Source organism: Oncorhynchus masou, chromosome 5 (assembly GCF_036934945.1).
Source record: "Oncorhynchus masou masou isolate Uvic2021 chromosome 5, UVic_Omas_1.1, whole genome shotgun sequence".
NCBI lineage: Eukaryota > Metazoa > Chordata > Actinopteri > Salmoniformes > Salmonidae > Oncorhynchus > Oncorhynchus masou.
The window spans coordinates 92239634-92264224 of NC_088216.1; the positions used below are offsets into that span (position 1 = coordinate 92239634).

General features: G+C 42.6%; 1 protein-coding gene across 1 annotated transcript in view; it reads left to right on the top strand.

The window, feature by feature from the left end:
* The window catches only part of LOC135540448 (lysine-specific demethylase phf2-like), a 226971-nt gene that overhangs the window by 68663 nt on the left and 133717 nt on the right, over positions 1-24591 (top strand). The window contains exon 4 of the mRNA XM_064967078.1: positions 11129-11289. Within this exon, the coding sequence (XP_064823150.1) occupies positions 11129-11289 (161 nt within the window). The remainder of the gene's footprint in view (positions 1-11128; positions 11290-24591) is intronic.

Below are 24591 nucleotides of genomic sequence, written 5' to 3' on the forward strand. Positions count from 1 at the left end.
GTACTAAATGGTGGGGAGGTTGTACCAAGAGAAGGGCTGATCAGGGGTACTAAATGGTGGGGGAGGTTGTACCAAGAGAAGGGCTGATCAGGGGTACTAAATGGTGGGGGAGGTTGTACCAAGAGAAGGGCTGATCAGGGGTACTAAATGGTGGGGAGGTTGTACCAAGAGAAGGGCTGATCAGGGGTACTAAATGGTGGGGGAGGTTGTACCAAGAGAAGGGCTGATCAGGGGTACTAAATGGTGGGGAGGTTGTACCAAGAGAAGGGCTGATCAGGGGTACTAAATGGTGGGGGAGGTTGTACCAAGAGAAGGGCTGATCAGGGGTACTAAATGGTGGGGGAGGTTGTACCAAGAGAAGGGCTGATCAGGGGTACTAAATGGTGGGGGAGGTTGTACCAAGAGAAGTGCTGATCAGGGGTACTAAATGGTGGGGGAGGTTGTACCAAGAGAAGGGCTGATCAGGGGTACTAAATGGTGGGGGAGGTCGTACCAAGAGAAGGGCTGATCAGGGGTACTAAATAGTGTAGAGTATCTGTTCATGAGAAACACCTTGTTCACATGTTGTTGAAGTGCCCCTGTTGACCTGTAGATCTCCTTCCAATTCCTAATGGAGGTTGGGTGGCCCAAAAACACAGAAAAACATCAGTGTTTCTGTGATGTCGGTGGGGAAACACACAACCCTGGTCTTCTTGGATGAACTCGTCACACCCCCAGGAACCTGTCTGTTGAGGGAGGGGTTTGAGAGGTTTCCCCGCCAGCTAAACCTCTATTGGAAATAGAAACACAGTTGAGATTGCTGTGCAGCATTATCTAATTACACTGCAGTTCAAAATCAGAGCGTGTCACCACCAGTACCACTGTACCACCAGTACCACTGTACCACCAGTACCACCTGTACCACCAGTACCACTGTACCACCTGTACCACCAGGACCACTGTACCACCAGTACCACCTGTATAACCAGTACCACCTGTACCACCAGTACCATCTGTACCACTGTACCACCAGTACCACTGTACCACCAGGACCACCAGGACCACTGTACCACCAGGACCACCAGGACCACTGTACCAACAGTACCACCAGCACCACCAGTACCACCAGTACCACCAGTACCACTGTACCACCTGTACCACTCTACCACCAGTACCACCAGTACCACCAGTACCACTGTACCACCAGTACCACCAGTACCACTGTACCACCAGTACCACTGTACCACTAGTACCACTGTACCACCAGCACCACCAGTACCACCAGTATCACTGTACCACCAGTACCACTGTACCACCAGCACCACCAGTACCACTGTATCACCAGTACCACTGTACCACCAGTACCACCTGTACCACCTGTACCACCAGTACCACTGTATCAACAGTGCCACCAGTACCACTGTAGCACCAGTACCACCAGTACCACTGTAACACCAGTACCACTGTACCACCAGTACCACCAGTACCACCGGTACCACTGTACCACCAGTACCACTGTACCACCAGTACCACCAGTACCACTGTACCATCAGTACCACCAGTACCACTGTAGCACCAGTACCACCAGTACCACTGTAGCACCAGTACCACCAGTACCACTGTACCACCAGCACCACCTGTACCACCAGTACCACAGTACCACCAGCACCACCAGTACCACTGTACCACCAGTACCACTGTACCACCAGTACCACTGTACCACCAGCACCACCAGTACCACTGTACCACCAGTACCACTGTACCACCAGTACCACCAGTACCACTGTACCACCAGTACCACCAGTACCACTGTGCCACCAGTACCACTGTAGCACCATTACCACCAGTACCACTGTGCCACCAGTACCACTGTACCACCAGCACCACCAGTACCACTGTACCACCAGTACCACTGTACCACCAGCACCACCAGTACCACTGTACCACCAGTACCACCTGTACCACCAGTACCACTGTGCCACCAGTACCACTGTAGCACCATTACCACCAGTACCACTGTGCCACCAGTACCACTGTAGCACCATTACCACCAGTACCACTGTGCCACCAGTACCACTGTAGCACCAGTACCACCAGTACCACTGTACCACCAGTACCACTGTACCACCAGTACCACCAGTACCACTGTACCACCAGTACCACCAGTACCACTGTACCACCAGTACCACCAGTACCACTGTTGCACCAGTACCACCAGTACCACTGTACCACCAGCACCACCAGTACCACTGTGCCACCAGTACCACTGTAGCACCAGTACCACCAGTACCACTGTACCACCAGTACCACTGTACCACCAGTACCACCAGTACCACCAGTACCACTGTAGCACCAGTACCACCAGTACCACTGTGCCACTGTACCACCAGTACCACCAGTACCACTGTACCACCAGTACCACCAGTACCACTGTGCCACCAGTATACCACCAGTACCACCAGTACCACTGTACCACCAGCACCACCTGTACCACCACCACAGTACCACCAGCACCACCAGTACCACTGTACCACCAGTACCACTGTACCACCAGCACCACCAGTACCACTGTGCCACCAGTACCACTGTAGCACCAGTACCACCAGTACCACTGTAACACCAGTATCACTGTGCCACCAGTATCACTGTAGCACCAGTACCACTGTACCACCAGTACCACTGTACCACCAGTACCACCAGTACCACCAGTACCACTGTACCACCAGTACCACTGTACCACCAGTACCACCTGTACCACCAGTACCACTGTGCCACCAGTACCACTGTAGCACCATTACCACCAGTACCACTGTGCCACCAGTACCACTGTAGCACCATTACCACCAGTACCACTGTACCACCAGTACCACTGTGCCACCAGTACCACTGTGCACCAGTACCACCAGTACCACTGTACCACCAGTACCACCAGTACCACAGTACCACCAGTACCACTGTACCACCAGTACCACCAGTACCACTGTTGCACCAGTACCACCAGTACCACTGTACCACCAGCACCACCAGTACCACTGTGCCACCAGTACCACTGTAGCACCAGTACCACCAGTACCACTGTAACACCAGTACCACTGTAGTACCAGTACCACCAGTACCACCAGTACCACTGTAGCACCAGTACCACCAGTACCACTGTGCCACTGTACCACCAGTACCACCAGTAACACCAGTACCGCTGTATCACCAGTACCACCAGTAACACCAGTACCGCTGTACCACCAGTACCACTGTAGCACCAGTACCACCAGTAACACCAGTACCGCTGTACCACCAGTACCACTGTAGCACCAGTACCACCAGTACCACTGTGCCACTGTACCACCAGTACCACCTGTACCACCAGTACCACCAGTACCACCTGTACCACTGTACCACCAGTACCACCAGTACCATTGTGCCACCAGTACCACTGTAGCACCAGTACCACCAGTACCACTGTAGCACCAGTACCACCAGTACCACTGTGCCACTGTACCACCAGTACCACCAGTAACACCAGTACCGCTGTACCACCAGTACCACCAGTAACACCAGTACCGCTGTACCACCAGTACCACCAGTAACACCAGTACCACCAGTACCACCTGTACCACCAGTACCACCAGTACCACTGTTCCACCAGTACCACTGTAGCACCAGTACCACCAGTACCACTGTACCACCAGTAACAATGTAGCACCAGTACCACTGTACCACCAATACCACTGTAGCACCAGTACCACCAGTACCACTGTGCCACTGTACCACCAGTAACACCAGTACCGCTGTACCACCAGTACCACCAGTAACACCAGTACCGCTGTACCACCAGTACCACCAGTACCGCTGTACCACCAGTACCACTGTAGCACCAGTAACACCAGTAACACCAGTACCGCTGTACCACCAATACCACTGTAGCACCAGTACCACCAGTACCGCTGTACCACCAGTACCACTGTAGCACCAGTAGCACCAGTACCACTGTGCCACTGTACCACCAGTACCACCAGTAACACCATTACCGCTGTACCACCAGTAACACCAGTACCGCTGTACCACCAGTACCACCAGTAACACCAGTACCGCTGTACCACCAATACAACTGTAGCACCAGTACCACCAGTAACACCAGTACCGCTGTACCACCAGTACCACTGTAGCACCAGTACCACCAGTACCACTGTGCCACTGTACCACCAGTACCACCTGTACCACCAGTACCACCAGTAACACCAGTACCGCTGGACCACCAGTACTACTGTAGCACCAGTACCACTGTGCCACTGTACCACCAGTACCACTGTACCACCAGTACCACCAGTACGACCAGTACCACTGTAATACCAGTACCAGTCTCCCGTCTGGATTACTGCAACTCGCTGTTGGCTGGGCTCCCTGCCTGTGCCATTAAACCCCTACAACTCATCCAGAACGCCGCAGCCCGTCTGGTGTTCAACCTTCCCAAGTTCTCTCACGTCACCCCGCTCCTCCGCTCTCTCCACTGGCTTCCAGTTGAAGCTCGCATCCGCTACAAGACCATGGTGCTTGCCTACGGAGCTGTGAGGGGAACGGCACCGCAGTACCTCCAGGCTCTGATCAGGCCCTACACCCAAACAAGGGCACTGCGTTCATCCATCTCTGGCCTGCTCGCCTCCCTACCACTGAGGAAGTACAGTTCCCGCTCAGCCCAGTCAAAACTGTTCGCTGCTCTGGCCCCCAATGGTGGAACAAACTCCCTCACGACGCCAGGACAGCGGAGTCAATCACCACCTTCCGGAGACACCTGAAACCCCACCTCTTCAAGGAATACCTAGGATAGGATAAAGCAATCCTTCTCACCCCCCCCTTAAATGATTTAGATGCACTATTGTAAAGTGGCTGTTCCACTGATGTCAGAAGGTGAATTCACCAATTTGTAAGTCGCTCTGGATAAGAGCGTCTGCTAAATGACTTAAATGTAAATGTAAATGTACCACTGCACCACCAGTACCACTGTACCACCAGTACCACCAGTTCTACCAGTACCACCAGTACCACTGTACCACCAGTACCACCAGTTCTACCAGTACCACCAGCACCACTGTGCCACCAGTGCCACCTGTACGACCAGTACTACCAGTACCACCTGTACCACCAGTACCACCAGTACCACTGTACCACCAGTACCACTGGTACCACCAGTACCACTGTACCACCAGTTCTACCAGTACCACCAGCACCACTGTGCCACCAGTACCACCAGTACCACCTGTACCACCAGTACCACCTGTACCACCAGTACCACCGGTACCACTGTACCACCAGTACCACTGTACCACACAGCAGCATAGCTCACCTAAGGCAGAGACTGATATTGGGTATGTTGGTGGTGAGGTAGAACCCCATCTTTATGGTTGGGTCTGGCTCAATGTTGTTGGTGAGATAGAACCCCATCTTTATGGTTGGGTATGGCTCAATGTTTTTGGTGAGATAGAACCCCATCTTTATGGTTGGGTATGGCTCAATGTTTTTGGTGAGATAGAACCCCATCTGTATGGTTGGGTATGGCTCAGTGTTGGTGGTGAGGTAGAACCCCATCTTTATGGTTGTGTATGGCTCAGTGTTGGTGGTGAGGTAGAACCCCATCTTTATGGTTGGGTATGTCTCAATGTTGGTGGGGAGGTAGAACCCCATCTTTATGGTTGGGTATGGCTCAGTGTTGGTAGTGAGGTAGAACCCCATCTTTATGGATGGGTATGGCTCAGTGTTGGTAGTGAGGTAGAACCCCATCTTTATGGTTGGGTATGGCTCAGTGTTGGTAGTAAGGTAGAACCCCATCTTTATGGATGGGTCTGGTGTTGTATACAGGTCATTACCAAGCCATTGGATTTGTCTGCTCTAGTATACAGTTCATTACCAAGCCATTGGATGGGTCTGTTCTAGTATACAGGTCATTACCAAGCCATTGGATGGGTCTGCTCTAGTATACAGTTCATTACCAAGCCATTGGATGGGTCTGCTCTAGTATACAGGTCATTACCAAGCCATTGGATGGGTCTGTTCTAGTATACAGGTCATTACCAAGCCATTGGATGGGTCTGCTCTAGTATACAGTTCATTACCAAGCCATTGGATGGGTCTGCTCTAGTATACAGGTCATTACCAAGCCATTGGATGGGTCTGCTCTAGTATACAGTTCATTACCAAGCCATTGGATGGGTCTGCTCTAGTATACAGGTCATTACCAAGCCATTGGATGGGTCTGGTGTGGTATACAGTTCATTACCAAGCCATTGGATTTGTCTGCTCTAGTATACAGGTCATTACCAAGCCACTGGATGGGTCCACAATCTCAGACGAGACGGTCTTTCCTCTCTCCCATACCTAATTTCTGAAAACATAAGACACCGGTCTCAGTCTGAGCCACATAGATGCATCAGATAGTATACCTTTGGTCCTGCTACACACATATCACTGGTTAGAGGCTTTTTTTCCCCATGAGATCTGTGAACCAAATTCTATGTGATAAGGAGACTTATCTGATTCCACCTAATGTAACCTTCGGCATCACTCAGACACCATTTACTGATAGATAGCCAGGGGCATGCTCCAACACTCAGACATCTTTACTGATAGATAGCCAGGGGCAAGCTCCAACACACAGACATCTTTACTGATAGATAGCCAGGGGCTCTCTCCAACACTCAGACATCTTTACTGATAGATAGCCAGGGGCATGCTCCAACACTCAGACATCTTTACTGATAGATAGCCATGGGCATGCTCCAACACACAGATCTTTACTGATAGATAGCCAACGGCATGCTCCAACACTCAGATATTTACTGATATATAGCCAGGGGCAAGCTCCAACACTCAGACATCTTTACAGATAGATAGCCAGGGGCACACTCCAACACTCAGACATCTTTACAGATAGATAGCCAGGGGCATGCTCCAACACTCAGACATCTTTACAGATAGATAGCCAGGGGCACACTCCAACACTCAGACATCTTTACAGATAGATAGCCAGGGGCATGCTCCAACACTCAGACATCTTTACAGATAGATAGCCAGGGGCACTCTCCAACACTCAGACATCTTTACAGATAGATAGCCAGGGGCATGCTCCAACACTCAGACATCTTTACAGATAGATAGCCAGGGGCATGCTCCAACACTCAGACATCTTTACAGATAGATAGCCAGGGGCAAGCTCCAACACTCAGATCTTTACTGATAGATAGCCAGGGGCACACTCCAACACTCAGAAACCATTTACTTATAGATAGCCAGGGACATGCTCCAACACTCAGACACCATTTACTGATAGATAGCCAGGGGCATGCTCCAACACTCAGACATCTTTACAGATAGATAGCTAGGGACATGCTCCAACACTCAGACATCTTTACAGATAGAAAGCCAGGGGCACTCTCCAACACTCAGACATCTTTACAGATAGATAGCCAGGGGCATGCTCCAACACTCAGATCTTTACTGATAGATAGCCAGGGGCATGCTCCAACACTCAGACACCATTTACTGATAGATAGCCAGGGGCAAGCTCCAACACTTAGACATCTTTACAGATAGATAGCCAGGGACATGCTCCAACACTCAGACACCATTTACTGATAGATAGCCAGGGGCACGCTCCAACACACAGACATCTTTACAGATAGAATGCCAGGGGCACACTCCAACACACAGACATCTTTACTGATAGATAGCCAGGGGCATGCTCCAACACTCAGATCTTTACTGATAGATAGCCAGGGGCACGCTCCAACACACAGACATCTTTACTGATAGATAGCCAGGGGCATGCTCCAACACTCAGATCTTTACTGATAGATAGCCAGGGGCATGCTCCAACACTCAGACATCTTTACTGATAGATAGCCAGGGGCATGCTCCAACACACAGATCTTTACTGATAGATAGCCAACGGCATGCTCCAACACTCAGATATTTACTGATATATAGCCAGGGGCAAGCTCCAACACTCAGACATCTTTACAGATAGATATCCAGGGGCACACTCCAACACTCAGACATCTTTACAGATAGATAGCCAGGGGCATGCTCCAACACTCAGACATCTTTACAGATAGATAGCCAGGGGCACTCTCCAACACTCAGACATCTTTACAGATAGATAGCCAGGGGCATGCTCCAACACTCAGACATCTTTACAGATAGATAGCCAGGGGCATGCTCCAACACTCAGACATCTTTACAGATAGATAGCCAGGGGCACACTCCAACACTCAGACATCTTTACAGATAGATAGCCAGGGGCATGCTCCAACACTCAGACATCTTTACAGATAGATAGCCAGGGGCACTCTCCAACACTCAGACATCTTTACAGATAGATAGCCAGGGGCATGCTCCAACACTCAGACATCTTTACAGATAGATAGCCAGGGGCAAGCTCCAACACTCAGACATCTTTACAGATAGATAGCCAGGGGCAAGCTCCAACACTCAGATCTTTACTGATAGATAGCCAGGGGCACACTCCAACACTCAGAAACCATTTACTTATAGATAGCCAGGGACATGCTCCAACACTCAGACACCATTTACTGATAGATAGCCAGGGGCATGCTCCAACACTCAGACATCTTTACAGATAGATAGCTAGGGACATGCTCCAACACTCAGACATCTTTACAGATAGAAAGCCAGGGGCACTCTCCAACACTCAGACATCTTTACAGATAGATAGACAGGGGCATGCTCCAACACTCAGATCTTTACTGATAGATAGCCAGGGGCATGCTCCAACACTCAGACACCATTTACTGATAGATAGCCAGGGGCAAGCTCCAACACTCAGACATCTTTACTGATAGATAGCCAGGGGCATGCTCCAACACTTAGATCTTTACTGATAGATAGCCAGGGGCATGCTCCAACACTCAGATCTTTACTGATAGATAGCCAGGGGCATGCTCCAACACTCAGACACCATTTAGTGATAGATAGCGAGGGGCAAGCTCCAACACTCAGAAATCTTTACTGATAGATACCCAGGGGCACTCTCCAACACTCAGACACCATTTACTGATAGATAGCCAGGGGCACTCTCCAACACTCAGATCTTTACTGATAGATAGCCAGGGGCATGCTCCAACACTCAGATCTTTACTGATAGATAGCCAGGGGCACTCTCCAACACTCAGACACCATTTACTGATAGATAGCCAGGGACATGCTCCAACACTCAGACACCATTTACTGATAGATAGCCAGGGGCACTCTCCAACTCTCAGACATCTTTACTGATAGATAGCCAGGGACATGCTCCAACACTCAGACATCTTTACTGATAGATAGCCAGGGACATGCTCCAACACTCAGACACCATTTACTGATAGATAGCCAGGGGCAAGCTCCAACACTCAGACATCTTTACTGATAGATAGCCAGGGGCACTCTTCAACACTCAGACATCTTTACAGATAGATAGCCAGGGGCAAGCTCCAACACAGATCTTTACTGATAGATAGCCAGGGGCATGCTCCAACACTCAGATCTTTACTGATAGATAGCCAGGGGCATGCTCCAACACTCAGACACCATTTACTGATAGATAGCCAGGGGCACGCTCCAACACACAGACATCTTTACAGATAGATACCCAGGGGCTCTCTCCAACACTCAGACACCATTTACTGATAGATAGCCAGGGGCAAGCTCCAACACTCAGATATCTTTACTGATAGATAGCCAGGGGCACTCTCCAACACTCAGACACCATTTACTGATAGATAGCCAGGGGCATGCTCCAACACTCAGATATTTACTGATAGATAGCCAGGGGCATGCTCCAACACTCAGATCTTTACTGATAGATAGCCAGGGGCAAGCTCCAACACTCAGACACCATTTACTGATAGATAGCCAGGGGCAAGCTCCAACACTCAGACACCATTTACTGATAGATAGCCAGGGGCACGCTCCAACACACAGACATCTTTACAGATAGATAGCCAGGGGCACTCTCCAACACTCAGACATCTTTACAGATAGATAGCCAGGGGCATGCTCCAACACTCAGACATCTTTACAGATAGATAGCCAGGGGCATGCTCCAACACTCAGACATCTTTACTGATAGATAGCCAGGGGCACACTCCAACACTCTGATAGACATCTTTACAGATAGATAGCCAGGGGCACTCTCCAACACTCAGACATCTTTACAGATAGATAGCCAGGGGCAAGCTCCAACACTCAGACATCTTTACAGATAGATAGCCAGGGGCAAGCTCCAACACTCAGACATCTTTACTGATAGATAGCCAGGGGCAAGCTCCAACACTCAGATCTTTACTGATAGATAGCCAGGGGCAAGCTCCAACACTCAGATCTTTACTGATAGATAGCCAGGGGCAAGCTCCAACACTCAGACACCATTTACTGATAGATAGCCAGGGGCATGCTCCAACACTCAGACATCTTTAAAAAAGAAATTAATGTACATTTTTTTATCCCTTTTCTGCCCAATTTTGTGGTATCCAATTGTTAGTAGCTACTATCTAAACCCCAGGAAGAGTAGCTGCTTCCTTGGCAGGAATTAATGGGGATCCATAATAAACCCCAGGAAGAATAGCTGCTGCCTTGGTAGGAACTAATGGGGATCCATTATAAACCTCAGGAAGAGTAGCTGCTGCCTTGGCAGGAATTAATGGGGATCCATAATAAACCCCAGGAAGTGTAGCTGCTGATTTGACAGGAACTAATGGGGATCCATTATAAATACAAATACAAATAAAATGGCCTTCTAGCAATGATCAACAACCAATTTGTGAGAGCTTGAAGAATAAAAAATAAATAATGTGCAAATATTGTACAATCCAGGTGTGGAAAGCTCTTAGAGACTTACGCAGAAATAACTCACACCTGTAATCCCTGCCTAAGGTGATTCTAACATGTATTGACTCAGTGTTGTGAATAGTATTTATGTATTTAATTTTCAATAAATTTGCAAAAACATTTAAACATGTTTTCACTTTGTCATTATGTTTAAATGGGTGAGGAAAAAAAACAATTTAGACCATTTTTGAATTCAGGCTGTAACACAATGTGTAATAAGTCAAGGGGTATGAATACTTTCTGAAGGCACTGTAATGTAATCTATGTCTTACAGCTCTGAGGACATTGTGGTGAAGCTGAACGGCAGTCAGCTGACGATGGACTACCTGGAAGAGGTTGGTTTTAACGAACCGATCCTGGTTCTGAAGAAGGACGGTCTGGGGATGTCCATGCCCGCTCCTACCTTCTACATCAATGATGTGGAGAACCATGTTGGTACGTATAGTCCTGTCTCTGTCTACTGCTCTAACAGCTTCAGTAATACTTGGGGATGTCCACGTTCTACATTTCCGTCGGTAATGACTGAACCTATGTCTCTAAATAACTAATTGTTTTCCTACAGTAAGTTATGTAGGCCTACTTTACTGATCTCCATCAGATGCTCCTCCCCTCTCTCTCTCTTTACAAAATGCTTTTGCTGGTGCCAGCGCACAGCTTTTCATATCACTCAATCCAGAGCGAGGTGCTAAGTTGTCTAAATAACTCAGGTGGCTAGTTTGCCTGTCTGTAAAGAGAAGGGCGGGCTGTTCGTTGATCATGCTGCTCTGATTGGATAGAGCGATACTGTATATTTCTCCATCCATTCGCTTCATAATTTCACACAATCACTTCTCTTGGCCTGATTCAGTCTGATTATTTATATTACTTCTGCCTCCTATTAGCCTGATAATTTAGATTACTTCTGCCTCCTATTAGCCTGCTCATTTAGATTACTTCTGCCTCCTATTAGCCTGCTCATTTAGATTACTTCTGCCTCCTATTAGCCTGATCATTTAGATTACTTCTGCCTCCTATTAGCCTGATCATTTAGATTACTTCTGCCTCCTATTAGCCTGATCATTTAGATTACTTTTGCCTCCTGTTAGCCTGCTACTATGATACATCAATAGGCGAGGACATTTGCCAGCAAGCTATCAATGTGCATAATATCTAACAAGCTATCAATGTGCATAATATCTAACAAGCTATCAATGTGCATAATATCTAATAAGCTATCAATGTGAATAATATCTAACAAGCTATCAATGTGCATAATATGTAATAAGCTATCAATGTGCAAAATTTCTGACATAGGTAGCCTAGTGGTTAGAGCGTTGGACCAGTAACCGAAAGGTTGGAAGATCAAATCCCAGAGCTGACAAGGTAGAAATCTGTCGTTTTGCCACTGAACAAGGCAGTTCACCCACTGTTCCAAGGCAGTCACTGAAAATAAGAATTTGCTCTTAACTGACTTACCAAGTTAAATAACAGATAAAAATAAATAACAAGCGGGGCAAGGGTAGGTAAAAAATATGAAATGCTAATTAAGTTGGGCCATTGTTGGCAACCAAACAATCATGTCCTGCATTTTATCAATACATTTCAGTCAGACATTCCAACCTGTTTTCATCAGACATACCAACCTGTCTCAGCCAGACAATCCGACCTGTCTCAGCCAGACAATCCGACCTGTCTCAGTCAGGCGTTCCGACCTGTCTCAGTCAGACGTTCCCGACTTGTCTCAGTCAGACGTTCCGACCTGTCTCAGTCAGGCGTTCCGACCTGTCTCAGTCAGGCGTTCCGACCTGTCTCAGTCAGACATTCCGACCTGTCTCAGTCAGGCGTTCCGACCTGTCTCAGTCAGGCGTTCCGACCTGTCTCAGTCAGGCGTTCCGACCTGTCTCAGTCAGGCGTTCCGACCTGTCTCAGTCAGGCGTTCCGACCTGTCTCAGTCAGACGTTCCGACCTGTCTCAGTCAGACTGTTCCGACCTGTCTCAGTCAGACGTTCCGACCTGTCTCAGTCAGACGTTCCGACCTGTCTCAGTCAGACGTTCCGACCTGTCTCAGTCAGACATTCCGACCTGTCTCTCTCTGACATTCCAACCTGTCTGTCATGTTGAAAAGATGTATCATCAGGATGTGGTAGTTTACTGGTGATGAACACTTCTCCAATCATTGTTGAGATCTGATATTCCATGCAGCTCGAGAGGAGACATAGGCCAATGTCAAATCAAATCAAATAACATGTAATTTATTTATATAGCCCTTCGTACATCAGCTGATATCTCAAAGTGCTGTACAGAAACCCACCCTAAAACCCCAAACAGCAAGCAATGCAGGTGTAGAAGCATAGTGGCTAGGAAAAACTCCCTAGAAAGGCCAAAACCTAGGAAGAAATCTAAAGAGGAACCAGGCTATGTGGGGTGGCCAGTCCTCTTCTGGCTGTGCCGGGTGGAGATTATAACAGAACATGGCCAAGATGTTCAAATGTTCATAAATGACCAGCATGGTTGAATAATAATAAGGCAGAACATTTGAAACTGGAGCAGCAGCACGGTCAGGTGGACTGGGGACAGCAAGGAGTCATCATGTCAGGTAGTCCTGGGGCATGGTCCTAGGGCTCAGGTCAGTTGAAACTGGAGCAGCAGCGCGGCCAGGTGGACTGGGGACAGCAAGGAGTCATCATGTCAGGTAGTCCTGGAGCATGGTCCTGGGGCTTGGTCCTGGGGCTCAGGTCCTCCGAGAGAGAGAAAGAAAGAGAGAAGGAGAGAATTAGAGAACGCACACTTAGATTCACACAGGACTCCAGATATAACAAACTGACCCTTGTTCCCCGACATATAAACTACTGCAGCATAAATACTGGAGGCTGAGACATTAGACTGATAGATATCAGCTACACATAGCAGTATTAGACTGATAGATATCAGCTACACATAGTAGTATTAGACTGGTAGATATCAGCTACACATAGTAGTATTAGACTGATAGATATCAGCTACACATAGCAGTATTAGACTGATAGATATCAGCTACACATAGTAGTATTAGACTGATAGATATCAGCTACACATAGCAGTATTAGACTGATAGATATCAGCTACACATAGTAGTATTAGACTGATAGATATCAGCTACACATAGCAGTATTAGACTGATAGATATCAGCTACACATAACAGTATTAGACTGATAGATATCAGCTACACATAGTAGTGTTAGACTGATAGATATCAGCTACACATAGCAGTATTAGACTGATAGATATCAGCTACACATAGTAGTATTAGACTGATAGATATCAGCTACACATAGTAGTATTAGACTGATAGATATCAGCTACACATAGTATTAGAGATAGATTAGACTGATAGATATCAGCTACACATAGCAGTATTAGACTGATAGATATCAGACTGATAGATATCAGCTACACATAGCAGTATTAGACTGATAGATATCAGCTACACATAGCAGTATTAGACTGATAGATATCAGCTACACATAGTAGTATTAGACTGATAGATATCAGCTACACATAGTAGTATTAGACTGATAGATATCAGCTACACATAGTAGTATTAGACTGATAGATATCAGCTACACATAGTAGTATTAGACTGATAGATATCAGCTACACATAGTAGTATTAGACTGATAGATATCAGCTACACATAGCAGTATTAGACTGATAGATATCAGCTACACATAGTAGTATTAGACTGATAGATATCAGCTACACATAGTAGTATTAGACTGATAGATATCAGCTACACATAGCAGTATTAGACTGATAGATATCAGCTACACATAGTAGTATTAGACTGATAGATATCAGCTACACATAGCAGTATTAGACTGATAGATATCAGCTACACATAGTAGTATTAGACTGATAGATATCAGCTACACATAGCAGTATTAGACTGATAGATATCAGCTACACATAGCAGTATTAGACTGATAGATATCAGCTACACATAGTAGTATTAGACTGATAGATATAGCTACACAGTATTAGACTGATAGATATCAGCTACACATAGCAGTATTAGACTGATAGATATCAGCTACACATAGCAGTATTAGACTGATAGATATCAGCTACACATAGTAGTATTAGACTGATAGATATCAGCTACACATAGCAGTATTAGACTGATAGATATCAGCTACACATAGCAGTATTAGACTGATAGATATCAGCTACACATACACATAGCAGTATTAGACTGATAGATATCAGCTACACATAGTAGTATTAGACTGATAGATATCAGCTACACATAGTAGTATTAGACTGATAGATATCAGCTACACATAGTAGTATTAGACTGATAGATATCAGCTACACATAGCAGTATTAGACTGATAGATATCAGCTACACATAGCAGTATTAGACTGATAGATATCAGCTACACATAGTAGTATTAGACTGATAGATATCAGCTACACATAGTAGTATTAGACTGATAGATATCAGCTACACATAGCAGTATTAGACTGATAGATATCAGCTACACATAGCAGTAGTATAGATATAGACTGATAGATATCAGCTACACATAGCAGTATTAGACTGATAGATATCAGCTACACATAGTAGTATTAGACTGATAGATATCAGCTACACATAGCAGTATTAGACTGATAGATATCATACACATCAGTATTAGACTGATAGATATCAGCTACACATAGCAGTATTAGACTGATAGATATCAGCTACACATAGCAGATAGATATCAGACAGTATTAGACTGGTAGATATCAGCTACACATAGCAGTATTAGACTGTTAGATATCAGCTACACATAGCAGTATTAGACTGATAGATATCAGCTACACATAGCAGTATTAGACTGATAGATATCAGCTACACATAGCAGTATTAGACTGATAGATATCAGCTACACATAGCAGTATTAGACTGATAGATATCAGCTACACATAGCAGTATTAGACTGATAGATATCAGCTACACATAGCAGTATTAGACTGATAGATATCAGCTACACATAGCAGTATTAGACTGATAGATATCAGCTACACATAGTAGTATTAGACCTATAGATATCAGCTACACATAGTAGTATTAGACTGATAGATATCAGCTACACATAGCAGTATTAGACTGATAGATATCAGCTACACATAGCAGTATTAGACTGATAGATATCAGCTACACATAGCAGTATTAGACTGATAGATATCAGCTACACATAGCAGTATTAGACTGATAGATATCAGCTACACATAGAGTATTAGACTGATAGATATCAGCTACAGTATTAGACATAGATATCAGCTACACATAGTAGTATTAGACTGATAGATATCAGCTACACATAGCAGTATTAGACTGATAGATATCAGCTACACATAGCAGTATTAGACTGATAGATATCAGCTACACATAGCAGTATTAGACTGGTAGATATCAGCTACACATAGTAGTATTAGACTGATAGATATCAGCTACACATAGCAGTATTAGACTGATAGATATCAGCTACACATAGTAGTATTAGACTGATAGATATCAGCTACACATAGCAGTATTAGACTGATAGATATCAGCTACACATAGCAGTATTAGACTGATAGATATCAGCTACACATAGCAGTATTAGACTGATAGATATCAGCTACACATAGCAGTATTAGACTGATAGATATCAGCTACACATAGCAGTATTAGACTGATAGATATCAGCTACACATAGCAGTATTAGACTGATAGATATCAGCTACACATAGTAGTATTAGACTGATAGATATCAGCTACACATAGCAGTATTAGACTGATAGATATCAGCTACACATAGCAGTATTAGACTGATAGATATCAGCTACACATAGCAGTATTAGACTGGTAGATATCAGCTACACATAGTAGTATTAGACTGATAGATATCAGCTACACATAGCAGTATTAGACTGATAGATATCAGCTACACATAGTAGTATTAGACTGATAGATATCAGCTACACATAGCAGTATTAGACTGATAGATATCAGCTACACATAGTAGTATTAGACTGATAGATATCAGCTACACATAGCAGTATTAGACTGGTAGATATCAGCTACACATAGTAGTATTAGACTGATAGATATCAGCTACACATAGCAGTATTAGACTGATAGATATCAGCTACACATAGTAGTATTAGACTGATAGATATCAGCTACACATAGCAGTATTAGACTGATAGATATCAGCTACACATAGCAGTATTACATAGACTGATAGTATTAGACATGGTAGATATAGATATCAGCTACACATAGCAGTATTAGACTGATAGATATCAGCTACACATAGCAGTATTAGACTGATAGATATCAGCTACACATAGTAGTATTAGACTGATAGATATCAGCTACACATAGCAGTATTAGACTGATAGATATCAGCTACACATAGTAGTATTAGACTGATAGATATCAGCTACACATAGTAGTATTAGACTGATAGATATCAGCTACACATAGTAGTATTAGACTGGTAGATATCAGCTACACATAGTAGTATTAGACTGGTAGATATCAGCTACACATAGTAGTATTAGACTGGTAGATATCAGCTACACATAGTAGTATTAGACTGATAGATATCAGCTACACATAGTAGTATTAGACTGATAGATATCAGCTACACATAGTAGTATTAGACTGATAGATATCAGCATACACATTAGACTGGTAGATATCAGCTACACATAGTAGTATTAGATAGATATCAGCTACACATAGTATTATGATAGATATCAGACTAGACTGTAGATATCAGCTACACATAACAGTATTAGACTGATAGATATCAGCTACACATAGTAGTATTAGACTGATGATATCAGCTACACATAGAGTATCAGACTGATAGATATCAGCTACACATAGTAGTATTAGACTGATAGATATCAGCTACACATAGTAGTATTAGACTGATAGATATCAGCTACACATAGCAGTATTAGACTGATAGATATCAGCTACACATAGTAGTATTAGACTGATAGATATCAGCTACACATAGCATTATTAGACTGATAGATATCAGCTACACATAGCAGTATTAGACTGATAGATATCAGCTACACATAGCAGTATTAGACTGATAGATATCAGCTACACATAGTAGTATTAGACTGATAGATATCAGCTACACATAACAGTATTAGACTGATAGATATCAGCTACACATAGCAGTAGACTGATAGACTGGATAGATATCAGCTACACATAGCAGTATTAGACTGATAGATATCAGCTACACATAGTAGTATTAGACTGATAGATATCAGCTACACATAGCAGTATTAGACTGGTAGATATCAGCTACACATAGCAGTATTAGACTGATAGATATCAGCTACACATAGTATTAGACTGATAGATATCAGCTACACATAGCAGTATTAGACTGGTAGATATCAGCTACACATAGCAGTATTAGACTGATAGATATCAGCTACACATAGTAGTATTAGACTGATAGATATCAGCTACACATAACAGTATTAGACTGATAGATATCAGCTACACATAGTAGTATTAGACTGATAGATATCAGCTACACATAGTAGTATTAGACTGATAGATATCAGCTACACATAGTAGTATTAGACTGGTAGATATCAGCTACACATAGTAGTATTAGACTGGTAGATATCAGCTACACATAGTAGTATTAGACTGGTAGATATCAGCTACACATAGTAGTATTAGACTGGTAGATATCAGCTACACATAGTAGTATTAGACGGATAGATATCAGCTACACATAGCAGTATTAGACTGATAGATTTCAGCTACACATAGTAGTATTAGACTGATAGATATCAGCTACACATAGCAGTATTAGACTGATAGATATCAGCTACACATAGTAGTATTAGACTGGTAGATATCAGCTACACATAGCAGTATTAGACTGATAGATATCAGCTACACATAGCAGTATTAGACTGATAGATATCAGCTACACATAGTAGTATTAGACTGATAGATATCAGCTACACATAGCAGTATTAGACTGATAGATATCAGCTACACATAGTAGTATTAGACTGGTAGATATCAGCTACACATAGCAGTATTAGACTGGTAGATATCAGCTACACATAGTAGTATTAGACGGATAGATATCAGCTACACATAGCAGTATTAGACTGATAGATATCAGCTACACATAGTAGTATTAGACTGATAGATATCAGCTACACATAGCAGTATTAGACTGATAGATATCAGCTACACATAGTAGTATTAGACTGGTAGATATCAGCTACACATAGCAGTATTAGACTGATAGATATCAGCTACACATAGTAGTATTAGACTGATAGATATCAGCTACACATAACATTATTAGACTGATAGATATCAGCTACACATAGTAGTATTAGACTGGTAGATATCAGCTACACATAGCAGTATTAGACTGATAGATATCAGCTACACATAGCAGTATTAGACTGATAGATATCAGCTACACATAGTAGTATTAGACTGATAGATATCAGCTACACATAGCAGTATTAGACTGATAGATATCAGCTACACATAGTAGTATTAGACTGGTAGATATCAGCTACACATAGCAGTATTAGACTGATAGATATCAGCTACACATAGTAGTATTAGACTGATAGATATCAGCTACACATAACATTATTAGACTGATAGATATCAGCTACACATAGCAGTATTAGACTGGTAGATATCAGCTACACATAGCAGTATTCGACTGATAGATATCAGCTACACATAGCAGTATTAGACTGGTAGATATCAGCTACACATAGCAGTATTAGACTGATAGATATCAGCTACACATAGTAGTATTAGACTGGTAGATATCAGCTACACATAACAGTATTAGACTGATAGATATCAGCTACACATAGCAGTATTAGACTGATAGATATCAGCTACACATAGTAGTATTAGACTGATAGATATCAGCTACACATAGTAGTATTAGACTGATAGATATCAGCTACACATAGCAGTATTAGACTGATAGATATCAGCTACACATAGTAGTATTAGACTGATAGATATCAGCTACACATAGCATTATTAGACTGATAGATATCAGCTACACATAGCAGTATTAGACTGATAGATATGAGCTACACATAGCAGTATTAGACTGATAGATATCAGCTACACATAGTAGTATTAGACTGATAGATATCAGCTACACATAACAGTATTAGACTGATAGATATCAGCTACACATAGCAGTATTAGACTGGTAGATATCAGCTACACATAGCAGTATTAGACTGATAGATAGCAGCTACACATAGTAGTATTAGACTGATAGATATCAGCTACACATAGCAGTATTAGACTGGTAGATATCAGCTACACATAGCAGTATTAGACTGATAGATATCAGCTACACATAGCAGTATTAGACTGGTAGATATCAGCTACACATAGCAGTATTAGACTGATAGATATCAGCTACACATAGTAGTATTAGACTGATAGATATCAGCTACACATAACAGTATTAGACTGATAGATATCAGCTACACATAGTAGTATTAGACTGATAGATATCAGCTACACATAGTAGTATTAGACTGATAGATATCAGCTACACATAGTAGTATTAGACTGGTAGATATCAGCTACACATAGTAGTATTAGACTGGTAGATATCAGCTACACATAGTAGTATTAGACTGGTAGATATCAGCTACACATAGTAGTATTAGACTGGTAGATATCAGCTACACATAGTAGTATTAGACGGATAGATATCAGCTACACATAGCAGTATTAGACTGATAGATATCAGCTACACATAGTAGTATTAGACTGATAGATATCAGCTACACATAGCAGTATTAGACTGATAGATATCAGCTACACATAGTAGTATTAGACTGGTAGATATCAGCTACACATAGCAGTATTAGACTGATAGATATCAGCTACACATAGTAGTATTAGACTGATAGATATCAGCTACACATAGCATTATTAGACTGATAGATATCAGCTACACATAGTAGTATTAGACTGGTAGATATCAGCTACACATAGCAGTATTAGACTGATAGATATCAGCTACACATAGCAGTATTAGACTGATAGATATCAGCTACACATAGTAGTATTAGACTGATAGATATCAGCTACACATAGCAGTATTAGACTGATAGATATCAGCTACACATAGTAGTATTAGACTGGTAGATATCAGCTACACATAGCAGTATTAGACTGGTAGATATCAGCTACACATAGTAGTATTAGACGGATAGATATCAGCTACACATAGCAGTATTAGACTGATAGATATCAGCTACACATAGTAGTATTAGACTGATAGATATCAGCTACACATAGCAGTATTAGACTGATAGATATCAGCTACACATAGTAGTATTAGACTGGTAGATATCAGCTACACATAGCAGTATTAGACTGATAGATATCAGCTACACATAGTAGTATTAGACTGATAGATATCAGCTACACATAACATTATTAGACTGATAGATATCAGCTACACATAGTAGTATTAGACTGGTAGATATCAGCTACACATAGCAGTATTAGACTGATAGATATCAGCTACACATAGCAGTATTAGACTGATAGATATCAGCTACACATAGTAGTATTAGACTGATAGATATCAGCTACACATAGCAGTATTAGACTGATAGATATCAGCTACACATAGTAGTATTAGACTGGTAGATATCAGCTACACATAGCAGTATTAGACTGATAGATATCAGCTACACATAGTAGTATTAGACTGATAGATATCAGCTACACATAACATTATTAGACTGATAGATATCAGCTACACATAGCAGTATTAGACTGGTAGATATCAGCTACACATAGCAGTATTAGACTGATAGATATCAGCTACACATAGCAGTATTAGACTGGTAGATATCAGCTACACATAGCAGTATTAGACTGATAGATATCAGCTACACATAGTAGTATTAGACTGATAGATATCAGCTACACATAACAGTATTAGACTGATAGATATCAGCTACACATAGTAGTATTAGACTGATAGATATCAGCTACACATAGTAGTATTAGACTGATAGATATCAGCTACACATAGTAGTATTAGACTGATAGATATCAGCTACACATAGTAGTATTAGACTGGTAGATATCAGCTACACATAGTAGTATTAGACTGGTAGATATCAGCTACACATAGTAGTATTAGACGGATAGATATCAGCTACACATAGCAGTATTAGACTGATAGATATCAGCTACACATAGTAGTATTAGACTGATAGATATCAGCTACACATAGCAGTATTAGACTGATAGATATCAGCTACACATAGTAGTATTAGACTGGTAGATATCAGCTACACATAGCAGTATTAGACTGATAGATATCAGCTACACATAGTAGTATTAGACTGATAGATATCAGCTACACATAACATTATTAGACTGATAGATATCAGCTACACATAGCAGTATTAGACTGGTAGATATCAGCTACACATAGCAGTATTAGACTGATAGATATCAGCTACACATAGCAGTATTAGACTGGTAGATATCAGCTACACATAGCAGTATTAGACTGATAGATATCAGCTACACATAGTAGTATTAGACTGATAGATATCAGCTACACATAACAGTATTAGACTGATAGATATCAGCTACACATAGTAGTATTAGACTGATAGATATCAGCTACACATAGTAGTATTAGACTGATAGATATCAGCTACACATAGTAGTATTAGACTGATAGATATCAGCTACACATAGTAGTATTAGACTGGTAGATATCAGCTACACATAGTAGTATTAGACTGGTAGATATCAGCTACACATAGTAGTATTAGACGGATAGATATCAGCTACACATAGCAGTATTAGACTGATAGATATCAGCTACACATAGTAGTATTAGACTGATAGATATCAGCTACACATAGCAGTATTAGACTGATAGATATCAGCTACACATAGTAGTATTAGACTGGTAGATATCAGCTACACATAGCAGTATTAGACTGATAGATATCAGCTACACATAGCAGTATTAGACTGATAGATATCAGCTACACATAGTAGTATTAGACTGCTAGATATCAGCTACACATAGCAGTATTAGACTGATAGATATCAGCTACACATAGTAGTATTAGACTGGTAGATATCAGCTACACATAGCAGTATTAGACTGATAGATATCAGCTACACATAACAGTATTAGACTGATAGATATCAGCTACACATAGTAGTATTAGACTGATAGATATCAGCTACACATAGCAGTATTAGACTGATAGATATCAGCTACACATAGTAGTATTAGACTGATAGATATCAGCTACACATAGCAGTATTAGACTGATAGATATCAGCTACACATAGTAGTATTAGACTGGTAGATATCAGCTACACATAGCAGTATTAGACTGATAGATATCAGCTACACATAGCAGTATTAGACTGATAGATATCAGCTACACATAGTAGTATTAGACTGGTAGATATCAGCTACACATAGCAGTATTAGACTGATAGATATCAGCTACACATAGTAGTATTAGACTAATAGATATCAGGTCATTATGTCAAATGTGTTCGGCTCTCCATTCTTATTAGTTGCTCAGTCACTATATTTGTTGCTTCTCAGTCCTGTTTTATTTCCTTCCTTTTTTACATTCTCTGAGATCAACCAGAAATGTTTCCTTGTCCAAATTTTCATATAACAGCCGCACCTGTAGTCTCTCATTTCTGCATCACCAACTTTGCACTCGGCGAAAGATTATTCTACCTGCACCTCAGTTATGTGTTGCCATAGCCCCCATTTCTCACAATGTTCTGAAAAATCATTCTGTTGTCCCACATTAGTGTATTTAAATTGTGGTCACCCTATATCAACTGTCAATTTACAGATACGATTACAAATACTCGTATCGCCAGGTTGGCCACCCCTGGAGGTTACAACTTTGCTGACAGGAACAAGTAGTAATATGATTTGTCCACCAGAGAGCGGCGCTGTCAGTTTTGATCTCTGCTGACACACTAATGCTTGTGACTAACACATCTGCTACTTCTCCTTTATACTGAGCAGCCTAGTTAGCAACACATCTGATACTTCTCCTTTATACTGAGCAGCCTAGTTAGCAACACATCTGATACTTCTCCTTTATACTGAGCAGTCTAGTTAGCAACACATCTGCTACTTCTCCTTTATACTGAGCAGCCTAGTTAGCAACACATCTGCGACTTCTCCTTTATACTGAGCAGCCTAGTTAGCAACACATCTGCGACTTCTCCTTTATACTGAGCAGCCTAGTTAGCAACACATCTGCTACTTCTCCTTTATACTGAGCAGCCTAGTTAGCAACACATCTGCTACTTCCACTGCTTTATACTGAGCAGCCTAGTTAGCAACACATCTGCTACTTCTCCTTTATACTGAGCAGCCTAGTTAGCAACACATCTGCTACTTCTCCTTTATACTGAGCAGCCTAGTTAGCAACACATCTGATACTTCTCCTTTATACTGAGCAGCCTAGTTAGCAACACATCTGCTACTTCCACTGCTTTATACTGAGCAGCCTAGTTAGCAACACATCTGCTACTTCTCCTTTATACTGAGCAGCCTAGTTAGCAACACATCTGCTACTTCTCCTTTATACTGAGCAGCCTAGTTAGCAACACATCTGCGACTTCTCCTTTATACTGAGCAGCCTAGTTAGCA